The following is a 15,022-nucleotide window of genomic DNA, read 5'->3' as shown; positions in this document are numbered from 1 at the left end:
CAGGTTACAGACTCCGCTAACCCAGAAATAGTACCTCGGGTTAAGAACTTTGCTTCAGCATGAGAACAGAAATCCTGCTCCGGCGGCACAGCAGCAGGAGGCCCCATTAGCTAAAGTGGTGCTTCAGGTTAAGAATAGTTTCAGGTTAAGAACGGACCTCCGGAACAAGTTAAGTACTTAACCCGAGGTACCACTGTATTTGAATGACTGAATTCCTCATGCAAATGGAATGATTCTAGTTAATGCACTTACAAGCCATAGGCAATTGATACTTGCTGTTTATAAGGTCATATCTTGGAATGCATCAGAACTGTGTGCAGTAAAATATGCACAGTATTATGAGAAACTGTGATTCTCTTAATGTGGATGTACCAAAACAACCAGCTGTGTGAGGGAGCATATGTGTCCACATTAATGCAGCCTGTATACCTCTTAATATGGATGTTACAGAACAATGCAGCTCTGAGGTGCTGCCGGCTTTTTGACATAGACATCAGGATGGGTTTAGATAAGAAGAATTGCTTACTTGGAATTTTGTACCTTTATTACTTCTAAGTTAGTATGTTTAGGATTACAAACTAAGGCTGTTATCACGTGCCACTTAAAAAGCACTCTGTGTCTGATACTGGACTAAACTACCTACATTGGCTAATGTGATTTTTAAAAGTAGACTTCTGCTGCTGCCTGCTGCCTGGTGTATGAACATCACCCACACATATGCACAAAATAGTACATGAAGAGACAATTATAGTGTCATGACAGAACAGCCAACTTTTGTAGGTCTCCAAGAGACAATTCTATATTCTGTTCAATTTATTACAGTGCCATACGTACGGTAATTCTTTGCAGTCCTTTATCTGAGACACCACGTTTATTGACGTTAAATCTGATTAATGTTGCAAGGTTTAAATTCTGTAGCCTTTATCACAAATGCACTTCCTGAATCAAATTATTCTTCATTGAAGCTTTTGTGCTGCTTTCTTCCACTATATTTGTAATATGAGTTTTTTTCATTCATCTGACATGATTTGATTGCTAAGAAACCATTCCTTTTCTGTGAACCTCATGCTAGCAAAATCTCTTATGCACTCATTTGGTCCACTATTCACAAGTTATTTCTTAAACATTTGTCCTTTATTTATTTGCCTTAATCCACAGCGTGCAGTTGGCTTGGCTCACTTTCTTAAGCTATCTTTCTACAGCCATTTGTTATCCAGGTACATTTTTGGGATGCAGCTGCTCTGAGTCTGCAGCGTTTTTTCCTGCCTGTGAGACCTTGTCTTAGATAAGGAGTTCAAGTCATGTACAAAGGATGTGTTTATGGAGCAAGATTTTGAATTTTAACTCAGTAAAGATGTCCTCTTGCCTCATATGTATAATTTACTTAAATATAAACCAGGCCATTCTGTCTGAGGAAGGAATTCACTCCTGCTTCTTGGTTTCAGCTAAGGCCTTCAGCAATTCTTGAGTGCAGATTCGCAAGGAATACAAGCAACTCTTCTGTCACTGTGATTTAAATGAGGTTAGGCTATAGCTCATTATCTGTTTAACAGTTCATTGACACAAGGCGCTGGAGGCAGAAAAATCTCAATCTCTTGGGGGGGGGGATGGTACCTGTTAGGGTTCCAAGGGGTTGCTCGAGAGTAAGCAGACAAATGCCTCCCTGCTCGGCTGTGAAGCCTTGCTTTCGATGCCAAAATAAACTTTATCTGTCCAGAGCGCCACTCTCCCCTGGCTGGCTCATTCACTGGCAGAATCCGTGAGTGGCCGGTCCTTAAACCGTAGTAGTTTCTTGACGCCCAGTCTGCGCCTCTCCTCTCGGCGTGGAAGCTTACTCCCCAGGCAAGGTGTCCTGGCACCACCTCGCCTCCTCCGAGCCCTGAAGCTCCTCTCCACTGGAGGCGTGGTTACTCTCCTCCACTGAGGAGGAGCTGCTTCCCACGATCTTTGGGGGCTCTCTGTAATCCATCTGGCTTTCCCCCTTTCCCCCCTGAGCCGATGGCAGTTCCCTGACATCCACCCCCTCCTCAAGACCCCCCTCCCCACTGGTGAGGTCTTTGAACGTCTCCTTCTCTATATCGTTGGCCGGCGATGTAGGAAAACCCCGGAAAGAACCGTCATCATCCTCTGTGGATTCAAAAGCTGCTTCCCATCCTCTTGGGTCCCTTTCCGCTGGTTGAAGCTCCCAGTCTGATTCTTCTCCCTTGGACACCTCCCCGCCCTCCTCTTCTGAGGCAGGGAAACCTACGAAGTCCCCTTTGTCGTCCGTGGGTCCGAACTCCTCCTCCTGGAACCTAGTTATTGGTTTAGGCTTATGTGGGAACAAACCATGGAATTCTTCCACCAGATAACCCTCTGTGATGGATTCTGCGGGAACCCACGTGTTTTTGGATCTGGGTTCTCCCTCCCAGGCCACCAAGTACTCTACCTGGTGCCCTCTCCACCTAGAATCGAGTATTTCTGTTGCTTCATTACAATGTTCCCTTTCCTCTGCCGGTGGATGGGTAGTCACCCCTCCCTCCCTCCCTCTCCAGGAAGCCCCACCCCTCCCTGTGATGCAAAAACAGGGATCTATGGAACACTGGATGTATCCTCATGCTGTCCGGCAATTTCAGTCTGAGTTAACCTGCTGTATTACCTCAAAGGGCCCCAGCCATCTAGGCTGCAACTTTTTTCAACCTCCCTTTAGGGGCAAACCCTGGGACGACAACCGCACCCTGTCTCCCACCCGTATGACCTCCCCCGGCCTGTGGTGCCTGCCTGCCTGCCTTTTGTAGACTTCTTTAGCCCTTTCCAAGTTTAGCCGGAGTTGTTGGTGCAAGGCCTCCATCTCTTCTGCAAATTGCTCCACCGCTGGCACACTCCATTCCTCCTCTTCACACCCAGGGAAGCCCTGGGGTGACAACCGTAATTGGCCATGAAGGGGCTCATTCCCGTGGACACGTGTTCAGCGTTGTTGTATGCAAATTCAGCTAGTGCCAATTTCTCTACCCAATCGTTCTGCCTCTCACTGACATAACAGCATAGGTACTGCTGTAGTATTCTGTTCACCCTTTCGGCCTGGCCGTTGGTTTCTGGGTGCCTTGCCGTCGAGAAGCTCACCTCTACTTGCAGCAAGCTCATGAGTTCCCGCAAGAACCGCGAGGTAAATTGTCTTCCTCGATTGGATACAACCCTCAATGGAGTCCCATGCAGCCTAAAAATGTGGTCCACAAACAGCCTGGCTGTCTCTGCTGACACTGCATGAGAGCAGGCCACGAAATGGCACATTTTGGTCAGTAGATCGACCACCACCACCACCACCACTGTTTCCCCCCTTGACTTGGGCAGATCTGTCATAAAATCAATGGACACCACCTCCCAGGGCCTCTCCGGTATTGGTAAGGGTTCCAGTAACCCCGTTGGTACGGTTCTTTCCCCTTTGGCCCTCTGGCACCTGTCGCACCCCCGGACATATTCTCGTACATCCTCCCTTACCTTGGGCCACCAGAACTGTCTGGTGACTAGTAGAATGGTCTTATGCTGCCCAAAATGCCCGGCTGTTGGGTTGTCATGGAGCTGCCTAAGTATCTTGGCCCTCAATGTCTCTCCCAGCGCATACAGTGCCCCTTTGTAGTACAGGGGCCCTCCTTTTTCCTCAAACCCCCCATTTCCCCCCTTTCCATCTCTGAGCTCCCTGATTTTAGTCTGAGCAAACTCATCATGTCTGGTCAGCCCAACCAGTTCTTGCTCCCTTACCAGTGCTCCCCCACATGACCAGCGGTCTTCTGGGAACACGTTCCTGGCCACAGGAGGTCCTTCCCCTTCCATGTACTCAGGTTTCCTGGAAAGTGTGTCTGCCCTCACATTCCCCCCCCCCCCCAGGTAAGTATTGTATTTCGAAGTGATACTGTGAGAACATCTGCGACCATCTGACCTGTCTCTGGTTAAGCATGCACGCTGTCCGCCAGTATTCCAGGTACTTGTGGTCTGTTCGGACCTGGATCTGGTGCCGTCAATCAAAAAGTGTCTCCACAGCCGAAAGGCCACGTAAATGGCCAGCAATTCTTTGTCATAAACAGTGTGATTTTGCTCTGACTTGCTCAGTTTCCTGGAGAAAAACGCACAAGGTCACCAGTCTTCCGCTGAACCTTGTTGCAGCAGTACTGCTCTGATGGCCCGGTCTGAAGCGTCCGTCTCCACTCTCAGTGACTTCCCCAGATCCACGTGCAGGAGCTGCTCCTCAGAGGTGAACGCCTTCTTTAACCTTTCAAAGGACTGCTGTGCTTCCTTGGTCCATGCAAACTTCTTCTTGCTGCTAAGACAATCCGTTATGGGTGCTGCCAAGTTAGTGAAGTTCTTGATGAACTTCCTGTAGAAGTTGCTGAACCCTAGGAACCTCTGCACATCCTTCTTTGTTTGGGGGTCTTCCATTCCAGCACTGCTTTCACCTTTTCCGGATCCATGGCCAGCCCCTTGTCCGACAGTTGGTACCCCAGGAACTCGACCTCCCGGACACGGAATTGGCATTTTTCCAGCTTGACCCACAACTGATGTTTCTTCAATCTCTCTAGCACCTGCCTGATGTGTTTCACGTGCTGTGCTTCATTTTCAGAGAAGATTAAAACATCATCCAAAAAGGCCACACAATTCTTGTACAGCAGGGGGCCCAACACGTGGTGCATAAAGGCTTGAAAGCAGGCGGAACCCCCTTGTAATCCGAACGGCATGATGAGATATTCAAATGCCCCCAGGGGGGTTAACATTGTCGTCTTCCATTCGTCTCCCTCTCTCCCTCTGATCAGACTGTACGCCCCCCTGAGGTCCAGCTTGGTAAAAATTTTGCCCTGCCTCACCCGCGTCAAAACATCGTCAATTCTGGGCATGGGGAAGGCTACGGGTTCTGTTCTACTGTTCACAATCCTATATAATCCACTACCAAAAGAGGCTGGTTAGACTGTTTCTTGTCCACAAAGAATACTGAACTTCCCCCTACAGCCTTGGATTCCCTTATGAAACTGCCTCAACTCATGCATCTCCTGGTCGGACATGGACCCACCGGCAACTGGACCCCCGGAAGCAGGTTGATTTGGCAGTCATATGGTCTGTGGGGGGGCAGCCTGTCAGACTCTGTCTCGCTGAACACCTCCTTCAAATCTGCATACTGCGGTGGCACGCGCCCCTTCTCCTCCAGAGTCACCCCAGCCACAGTCATTCTTGGTACCTTCCCTCCCAGCAGTGTTCCAAGCAGTGAGCTGACACAAAGGTGAGTGAACGTTGATGCCACGACACCACTGGGTCATGGAGTGCCAGCCAGCTCATTCCCAGTATAATGGGGGGGGGGTCCCCCGCCAGTGTGGCCACGTGAAAGGCAATGGTTTCAGTGTGCCTAGAAACCCTCATCCTCATTGGTCGTGTCTGGTGTGTCACTCCCCCCCAGTAGCTCCCTGCCATCAATGGTGGTCACCTGCAAGGGGAAATCCAGAGCGAAGTCTCTACTGAAGAAAGTACACGACGAACCTGAATCCAGCAGAGCATTCACTTGTACTGGGTGCCCATTTGGGAATTCTAGCACCACTTCAACTGCTATGGCTGCCTTGGGAGGGTCTGGTTGGGGCTCTTCTACTGGTCGCTTTTTCGTTTCCCTGCACCTTCTCTCCCTCTTCCTCTTGGCTTGCTGCCCCCATCATGCCTTGCCAGGCTTTTCTCTGGGGACAGACCTTCGCGAAATGTCCAGGGCACTGACAGTCGAAACACTTCTTGGCTGTTTTCCAGTCCCTTCCCTCCTTCTTCCTGAGCTTACTGGCATTTGAAACTGCGCGTGCGCGGGCTCCATCATTTTTAATCAATTTAGCATATTTAAAATGAGTTGCTAATACATTCTAGTAATAGGTATTCAGCAACTGAACTACAATGCTGTGAAATAATTGGGTGCACTCAAGTGCAGGTTTTGCACAGATTTAAGATATACTAAAAAGGTAAAGATAAAGGGACCCCTGACCATTAGGTCCAGTCATGACCGACTCTGGGGTTGCGGCACTCAACTTGCATTAATGGCCGAGGGAGCCGGTGTACAGCATGACTAAGCCGCTTCTGGCGCGCTTTCGAACTGCTAGGTTGGCAGTCACGGGGATTCGAACCACCAACCTTCTAATCAGCAAGTCCTAGGCTCTGTGGTTTAACCCACAGCGCTACCCGCATCCCCTTAAGATATACTAGTTGGCTTTAAATGGTATCTGCAAGTGCAGGTACTATTTATTTTTTAAACTGAAAAGTTACACACTTCAGTATACCCAAGAAAAACAACAACCAAGGCAGTTTACAACAAGAAAACCAATATAATAAAACACTAATTACCAATATTTTTTTCAGGATTTTGTTTGGGGGGGGGAGGGAGAGAGAAAGCAAAGCAAAAACATGGGCCACAAGAAACAGCTCCTTGTACAAAGGGGAACACAAAAATTCCCCTGGAGCAATTTGCAAATATCCGAGCAGGAAGTTATTTTATTATTTAAAAATCCAAAAGCCTTACTTGCTCTCCGCAAAAAATCCAAGGCAGGTCGGGCACAATTCACATGTTGGCCCCATAAATTTGGGATCTGTGCAGTTACAGACTCCACACTTGCAGATTCCTCTGCCATTACAGATTTGTCCATTTCCAGCTTCACATGGGGCGGTATCCATGTAGCAATCACAAGCAGAGCCTGTGTAATTTTCTGTGCATTCACACTCACCACATTTACATTCACCATGTCCTGCAATAAAAAGATAGGTATTTAGTTTCTATAAAGCACATGAAATTGAACATCAGCAACTGCCATAATCTGATTTAATTTGACAGAAGCATTCAAAGTTGATTGAATTTCCTACCACCCAGGTAAAGGATTAGATCATGTGACTTCTATTTCAACCACAAGATCCCGTACTGCAAGTCTCTTCCACAGTTCCAAGGAGAGGACATGCTGTAGCACTAATCTCCAAAGGCCAACTCTATAGAGACAATGGTGTCCTGTCTGCAGGATATGAGGTCCACATTGTAGCCCTACAAATTTCTATGAGATTAATGGAGAACTGCTATGAGCGTACTTTCATAGAATGAGGCTTGGTAAAAGTTGGGTCTTGCATGTTGTGGCCATACATGACTTGACCACCTGACTGTAGTAGAGTATAAGACCTTGGTCTGCCTCAGAGGCCAGCAAACTCGGGAACAATGTGCCTTTAAAAAGCAAGGGCAGAAAATAATTGTTGCTGAGAGTGCTGATTTTAGATTGCACTGTCACTTGGAGCTCCTAATCAGAATATTCTCCTTTCAAAATGGTGTCAAAAGTTGGCACAAAGGTAAGGGATTAATGGTGTTTGGCAGGTTCCTCCCCATTTTATCTTCCTAACCTGTACTGTCCAAAGTGGACAGTTTTGGCTCTCTCTGTAATCTATCAAGTTGCACTTCCACTGAATGACTCCCACCACAGCAAGGGCCAGCATGCACTGCCTCTAGATCAGTGTTTTTCAACCACTGTTCCGCAGCACACTAGTGTGCCGCGAGATGTTGCCTGGTGTGCCGTGGGAAAAATTGAAAAATTAGAAAGATTTAAAAATAAAGTATTTTATAATTTTTCATATTTCTGTTTACTTACTATTTCATAATAAAGTAATTATAAAATACTTTCTTTGTGTTTATTTGATTCCTATTCAAGAAAATTACTTTATATATAGTCAATATAGGCACAGAGTTAAATTTTTAAACATTTTCTAATGGTGGTGTGCCTCGTGATTTTTTTCATGAAACAAGTGTGCCTTTGCCCAAAAAAGGTTGAAAAACACTGCTCTAGATCATAAGAACTGGAGACATTGTGGGCACTGGAAGTCCCTGTGGGGGCCAGAGCAGCTGTATAGGGTCTTCGCTTTAGGGTCTTTGACAATACTTAGTTGTAGGCTCAGTGATTACTCATTTCCCAGTTGGCCCCATGAATCAGAAAATAAGAGGAAAAGCAAAAGTGGAGAATAAAAGTTTTGTTTGTTTTTTAAGGCAAAAAGGAATGATCCAGAAAAAGGAGTAGGAAATAACAGAAACCAACAAAAAGGGCCAAAGGAAGTACACACTGTAGATAGAGGAGCTGCAGCTGAACAACTTGGCCTGGGTAAGATAGAACCAGATCTGGTGGCTGAATTCTAGGCCACATAACCCCTGCCTTTTACTTGATGTCTCTTGTAAATTTATAAATTAAAGTCTTGTGAAGGCATATAATAAGGGCTACAGTGTATGACTCTCCTCAGAAAAAGCCTCTCTCCTTTTACTAATAGTATTACTGTGTACTGTGTTGCACAGCAGAGTATCGCAAGCCAAGAAGATCTCCCAAATGTTAGGCTCTCATGCTTAGAAATAAGTACAGGACTGCATCCAAGCATCCCCCTTCCTCCAGAGGAACTTCTGAATCCTTAAAGTTTAAAAGGGTCAGTTCATTACCTCCACAAAGCAAGCCATCAAATCGATCACAGTTGAAGTTATCACATTCGCAAAACCGGCCAGAGTAGATCTCATTTGCATTCTCTCTCTTCCTGCACACACACTGTCCACAAATACATTCGCCATTGTTACTACATATTTCTGAACTGTTTGCTCGTCTACAGGTGCTTGATATATCTTCACTGTTTACTTCATCCATGCTGCATTCACAGAGCTTTCCAATACGTCCTGGTTTACACCTAAAACAGAAAATGGTTCTCATTACTAAACTGTTAAAACTTTCTTTTCCCTTATATACATATTGAGAAGGGGGTGGGATGAGATACTGGTGCATAGATACAGGAAACAGTCTCTTTCACGAGAGCATGATTCATCCTAGAGGCAGACGTTCCGAAACTGAAGAGCAGCAGTTTGGGGAAGCTGCTGAATGACTCTTCTACAAAGTTCATTAATATAGCAGCTGCTACTAATTGCTGTAAAAATTAAATAAATGCTAATTTATTCCAAAGGTGAAATGAGGCACATGCCTGCTTGACACAACAGACATTCATTTTTCTGTGCTAGAAAGGTCTTGAAGAATGGTCTGCTACAATTGCACTTAAGAACAGGCCCAATTAGCCTGCAACAGTATTAATATTCACCACTTTAATAATAATAATAATAATAATAATAATAATAATAATAATAGTTATATATTTGTTTAGTGCCCACTTTATTCCCCACAGTATTCCAACAGATAAAAAAACACACCTATAAAGTACCTAGCTTTTTCAAAAATGAAAACGAAACAAAAAAACACTGTGGTCAAAATTACTTTTAGAAATACATGGGAATTTAAAGATCCTCGTAGGAATAAGCTGCCGGTGTTCATGGGGGAAAGGAAGGCAGGAGGGGCCAGTATGATATGACTGAAGGTACCTGAAGGCCCTCCATTAAAATACAAATTTCATGCTTGCTTAAGGAGCTGACTTGGGTTCCCTTCCCTTTATTTATACGTTTTTTCCTATATGAGGAGAAAGGACACACAACTTCTCTTTGTGTAAGGATTATGTGGCACAGGAAGGAAAGAGGCTAAGAAAGAAACAAGACGCAGTGCAGAAATAGCAGGAGACGGGAAAATGAGAAGGAAAATTAAGTATGTGGTAGGAATTGGGAAAAAGTTGAGGTTTGGAGAAAGAGAGGCAGGTGGTGGATAGAAATGATGAATGAAAAAAATGAGTGAAGGGCCATTTAAAGTAGGAGGAAAAGGGGAGTGGCAGAGAATAGGGACTCCTGTGAGTTCTCCAAAGCATCTGTTTTCAGTGTCGAGACTCAACCCTGAAGCATGTGAGGAATACATGGAGGTTCTCCTGAGCTGGTGGACAGCACATTCCCTTCAGCGCTGATTCCACCCAAGAAGAATCAGGGAAAGGTCTTCCAACTAAATTTGTGTCTAGTCTGGGATATTTTTTTGGGGGGGGGGCATTTACAGTCAAGGGATATTTTATTTCCTAGCAGATTTATCTGAGGGAGAGAAAAAACATTAATATTTATCTACCTGCAGGCACCACACTCAAATGTTCCACTTCCATAGGAGCAAATAGGGCTGTCTGGAATTCCGTCCTTGTGACATTCGCATTCACAGATGAACTCCAGATTAATTTCTACCTCTTCAGTGAAACCTAGTGGCTTGATTTTAATGGTTTCACCCTGCCCTTTTTCTGGACACTGGTTGGCTGTTACTTTAATCTCAAAGCTAACCTGTAAGCAAAAAAAAAGAGTACATAGGTAAATTGTTTGACACTGATTAGAGGGGGTGAAGCAATAGCACACCGATTCCAGAATGCAGAAAGTTACCTCATCTCCAATTGAAATGTTGGAGCACTTTCTTCCTTCATCTCCTGTACCATTCACTCCATTCTTGCAGAAAGATTTATATTCAATTGTGACTTCTTTTGGTAGTTTGTTGTTTTCCAGAATGACTTCTGAAGACAATGACTAACACAAAAGTCAAGTAGTTTAGTGAAGGATAATGGAACATGCAGCCCAACTTCATCTGGAAAGCCACAGGTTTTTCTACTCTGTGGTCTCCCAGATTGTCCAAACAGTTCCTTAAAAACACTTGGAAAATACTCTCTTGCAAGAGATACATGTTCAACAGATTCTATCTACTCCTTTTAAAATGTGCATTTCTGAAGGGACTACAGTGGTACCTTGGTTCTCAAACACCATGGTACTCAAACAACTTGGAACCCAAACACTGCAAACTCGGAAGTAAGTGTTCCTGTTTGTGAACTTTTTCCGGAAGCTGAACGTCCTCCGTTTTGAGTGCCACACTTACATTTTGAGAGTTATGCTGAGTTTTGTCTGTTTTTGCTATTTATTTTGCATTTTTGTTTTTGTGGCTCTTTTTTGTTTTGTTTTTGTTACTGTGTGGAACCCAGTTCAGCTACTGATTGATTGTGTGACATTGTTTATTGCTTTCATTGTATGGTTCAATGGTCTCGTTAGATAGTAAAATTCATGTTAAATTCCTGTTTTAGGGGGTTGTTTTTTAAAGTCTGGAACGAATGAATCCATTTTGCATTACTTTCTATGGGAAAGCACGTCTTGATTTTGGAACGGACTTCCCAAACAGATTAAGTTTGAGAAGCAAGGTACCGCTGTATTAGTTTTCTCTGTATCTTGACACAGCAAGCTTTGAACTAGTGTTACCATTTTCTCGTGGGTTTTGTGCAGCCAGCTTCATTGTAGCTTACAAAACGGATAAAAGAGATTGATAAAATTGTATTGCTGATAAGATCAGCACTGCTATTTTCCTCTCCCGACTCCTCCCCGGATAAACCACACACAAACATATTGAAAAGGACTGCAGACTGTTTAAGGCTTTATAGGTTAAAATCAGCACTTTGAACTGGGTCTGGAAACTGACAGCCAGTGCAGTCAAGCCAGGACCGGTGTAATCTGCTCAAACCTGTCTTGCCCTGTGAGCAAGGTCTCTGGGTGGCTAGAATGGGAAGCTACCAACTCTTTTTATACTACATATACAACCCAGAACCTCATCTGCTTAAATAAGGGATGGGGAACCTCCAGCCAGGCCTCCCCATTTGGCACAAGAGTCCAAGCCATGGCTACCTGCCCTACACCTAATGTTGTATGTGACAAGTGTGGGGCACATAAAGGCAGGGCTTGGTAAAAGGTGCTTTGAAGCTGATCATCAGTGCTGGAGAAGCACTGCACAAAGGGTTTCTTCAGTGCTGACCGTCAGCTGACTGATGGCAATACTGCACACATTTTTTGCTTATACATTTGATTTCAAACCATGCAAGCAAAGATTGCCATTGCAACATCAGGTGATTGACAAGGGGGCGGCCCTGTCCACCTGTCAAACTTGACTTGTGTGTATATGTATATGTATATGTATATGTGGCCAGGTCCGGATCCCCACTGGAGTCTTCAACAAAATACATCCTTTATTGTATACAAAACACATTGTCTTTGGGTGTATGTGGTGATAATGAAAACTGGTGAACTCACATTGTAGGCATCAATTATCAGTTGAATCACGTTACTGGAGTTTGAAGAGCGCGTTCCCACGGCAGATTTTGGAATCAAATTCTTGAGCTCCTTTACATGAGAAGAGTGAGAAAACCATTCAGTTAAAATCATAAGCAGCACATTTATTCTATACACAAAATGCTATTTATAGAAAACCATAAAAAAGGTAAAGGACCCCTGACAGTTAAGTCCAGTCATGAACGACTCTGGGGTTGCGGCGCTCATCTCGTTTTACTGGCCGAGGGAGCCGGCTTTTGTCCGTAAACAGTTTTTCCAGGTTATGTGGCCAGCATGACTAAGCCGCTTCTGGTGAAACCAGAGCAGCGCATGGAGACGCTGTTTATCTTCCCGCTGGAGCAGTACCTATTTATTTTAAAAGACAGCTGAAGGTAGCCCTGTTTAGGGAAGTTTTTAATGTCTGATGCTGTATTGTTTTTAATATTTGGTTGGAAGCTGCCCAGAGTGGCTGGGGAAACCAGCCAGATGGGTGGGGTATAAATAATAAATTATTATTATTATCATCTACTTGCACTCTGACGTGCTTTCGAACCGCTAGGTTGGCAGGAGCTGGGACCGAGCAATGGGAGCTTACCCCATTGCGGGGATTCGAACCGCCAACCTTCCAATCGGAATGACCGCTCCCCGCTTAAAACGGGGGGCACCCTTTAGACGTGCGCAGCCCCTAGATCTGGAGCGGCTCCAACAGCATAGGCTTGGCTTTGCCTTCCCTCAGGTGGGATACCTGGAGGTCTCCGCCTACCTCAGTCAGTTGTCCAATCCCACCTGGGGGAAGCGTTGCCAAGGAGACCAGGCCAGGTAGGGGAGGGATTACCTGCCCACACAATAGAGGGAGGATCTTACCTGGGAATCCTCACTTGGCTCCAGAGCTTCTCCCACCCTACCCACCCTCAGTTAATGTCTTATTTTGCAGGTTAACTTTTCTTCACAGGTATGCGGGCGCTGCTACGTTAAGGTTGCTGTTAAAGGGCCGGAAAGGAATTTCCCTGCATTGGCAGGTTTCGCCTTTCCCATAGCAAAACGTCACAACTTTGGCGGTTTCAGGCCTTGGGCGGAATCCTTTAGTCCATCTTCCTCTTTGTGGCGGAGATACCAGGGTTCCCCGTTAAAGGGGTTTCTGAAGGGAGGCTTTGACCGTACGCCGAAAGGTCGTCATTGTTCTCCCCTGCGGCGGCAGCGTAACGGCTTGAACATATGTTCTCCAGAGCCGCCCCATCCCCCCCCCACTGGATAACCCTGATGCTCCCTAGGTCCCCGGCTGGGGACTGGGGAGGGAGAACGCTCAATGCCTGAGCCATGGTCTACCCACATTTGAAATTTAATAAAGTTGTGGCCAATTTAATCCCATAGCACGTTGTCTTGAGTCGTTATTCCACATGACGGGGGGGGGGGGACCGCTCGGGATCTGGGGACTCCGTCTGTCCACGCAAAGCCCTAGGCTCAGTGATTTAGACCAGTGTTTCCCAACCGGTGTTCCGCGGCACACTAGTGTGCCGCGAGAAGTTGCCGGGTGTGCCGTGGGAGGGAGGCGGGCGAGTCGGGCTGCTTTAGCCCCGTGCATGCTCTCCCAGCTGGAGAGGTGACGTGCGCCTATGGAGGCTCCTGCCATAGGCGCGCGTCACCTCTCCAGCGGGGAGAGGGTCGCGGGGGGCTGCTTTAGCACGCACGGGGCTAAAGCAGCCCCCCGCGACCCTCTCCCCGCTGGAGAGGTGACACGCGCTTATGGCAGGAGCCTCCATAGGCGCGCGTCACCTCTCCAGCTGGGAGAGCACGCACGGGGCTAAAGCAGCCCCCCGCGACCCTCTCCCCGCTGGAGAGGTGACACGCGCTTATGGCAGGAGCCTCCATAGGCGCGCGTCACCTCTCCAGCTGGGAGAGCACGCACGGGGCTAAAGCAGCCCCCCGCGACCCTCTCCCCGCTGGAGAGGTGACACGCGCTTATGGCAGGAGCCTCCATAGGCGCGCGTCACCTCTCCAGCTGGGAGAGCACGCACGGGGCTAAAGCAGCCCCCCGCGACCCTCTCCCCGCTGGAGAGGTGACACGCGCTTATGGCAGGAGCCTCCATAGGCGCGCGTCACCTCTCCAGCTGGGAGAGCACGCACGGGGCTAAAGCAGCCCCCCGCGACCCTCTCCCCGCTGGAGAGGTGACACGCGCTTATGGCAGGAGCCTCCATAGGCGCGCGTCACCTCTCCAGCTGGGAGAGCACGCACGGGGCTAAAGCAGCCCCCCGCGACCCTCTCCCGGCTGGAGAGGTGACGCGCGCCTAAAGCAGCCCCCCGTGACCCTCTCCCGGCTGGAGAGGTGACGCGCGCCTATGGCAGGAGCCTCCATAGGCGCGCGTCACCTCTCCAGCTGGGAGAGCACGCACGGGGCTAAAGCGCGACCGTCTCCCGGCTGGAGACGCGGGGCTGGGGCGGGGGAAGCCCGAGCTTCCCCCTCCCCCAGAACGGGACCCAGAGCTCTGGGAGCTTGCGGGGCTGGGGGAGGAGGAAGCCCTCCGCCAGCCTCCAAACCATGTCGGGAGACAGCGGGTGGGCGCGCTACGCCTCTCCCGCTGTCTCCCGAGTTTGCGGGGCTGGCGACGGGGAGGAGCAGGCTTCTCCCCCCGCCAGCCTTCTAGCCAAGTCGGGGGACAGCGGGAAGGGCGCGCTACGCCTCTCCCGCTGTCGCCCGAGTTTGCGGGGCTGGCGACGGGGAAAAGCAGGCTTCTCCCCCCCCCCCGCCAGCCTTCTAACCAAGTCGGGGGACAGCGGGATGGCGGCGTTCCTTCGGAGGACGCCCCGTGCTCCGCGCTGGTGTTGGCCAGCCTTGCGCACCCGTGGGATCTCCCCCCAGGAGCGCAAGGCTTGCGGGCGGCGCAGAGCACGGGGCGCCCTTCGGAGGACGCCCCGTGCTCCGCGCTCGTGTTGGCAAGCCTTGCGCACCCGTGGGGGCGCGTGGGGCGCCCTGAAACAGAGGGTTCCCCATGCTGCGGACTGTAGCCTGCCGCCCGGTGCGCGGGGCGCCCTGAAGCAGAGCGCCC

At 48.2% G+C, this 15,022-nt stretch overlaps 1 protein-coding gene across 1 annotated transcript in view; it reads right to left on the bottom strand.

Annotated features, from left to right (window-relative positions):
- ITGB1 (integrin subunit beta 1) overlaps nt 1-15,022 on the bottom strand; it is a 39,795-nt gene that overhangs the window by 9,684 nt on the left and 15,089 nt on the right. The window contains exons 9-13 of the mRNA XM_083704860.1: nt 11,960-12,049; nt 10,280-10,420; nt 9,981-10,183; nt 8,444-8,682; nt 6,512-6,734 (exon numbers count right to left, since the gene is read on the bottom strand). Of these exons, the coding sequence (XP_083560986.1) occupies nt 6,512-6,734; nt 8,444-8,682; nt 9,981-10,183; nt 10,280-10,420; nt 11,960-12,049 (896 nt within the window). The remainder of the gene's footprint in view (nt 1-6,511; nt 6,735-8,443; nt 8,683-9,980; nt 10,184-10,279; nt 10,421-11,959; nt 12,050-15,022) is intronic.

The sequence above is a fragment of the Podarcis gaigeae genome (genome assembly GCF_964106915.1).
Source record: "Podarcis gaigeae genome assembly, chromosome: 12".
In the NCBI taxonomy this organism is placed as follows: Eukaryota; Metazoa; Chordata; class Lepidosauria; order Squamata; family Lacertidae; genus Podarcis; species Podarcis gaigeae.
This window is presented reverse-complemented; position numbering and strand designations above follow the sequence as displayed.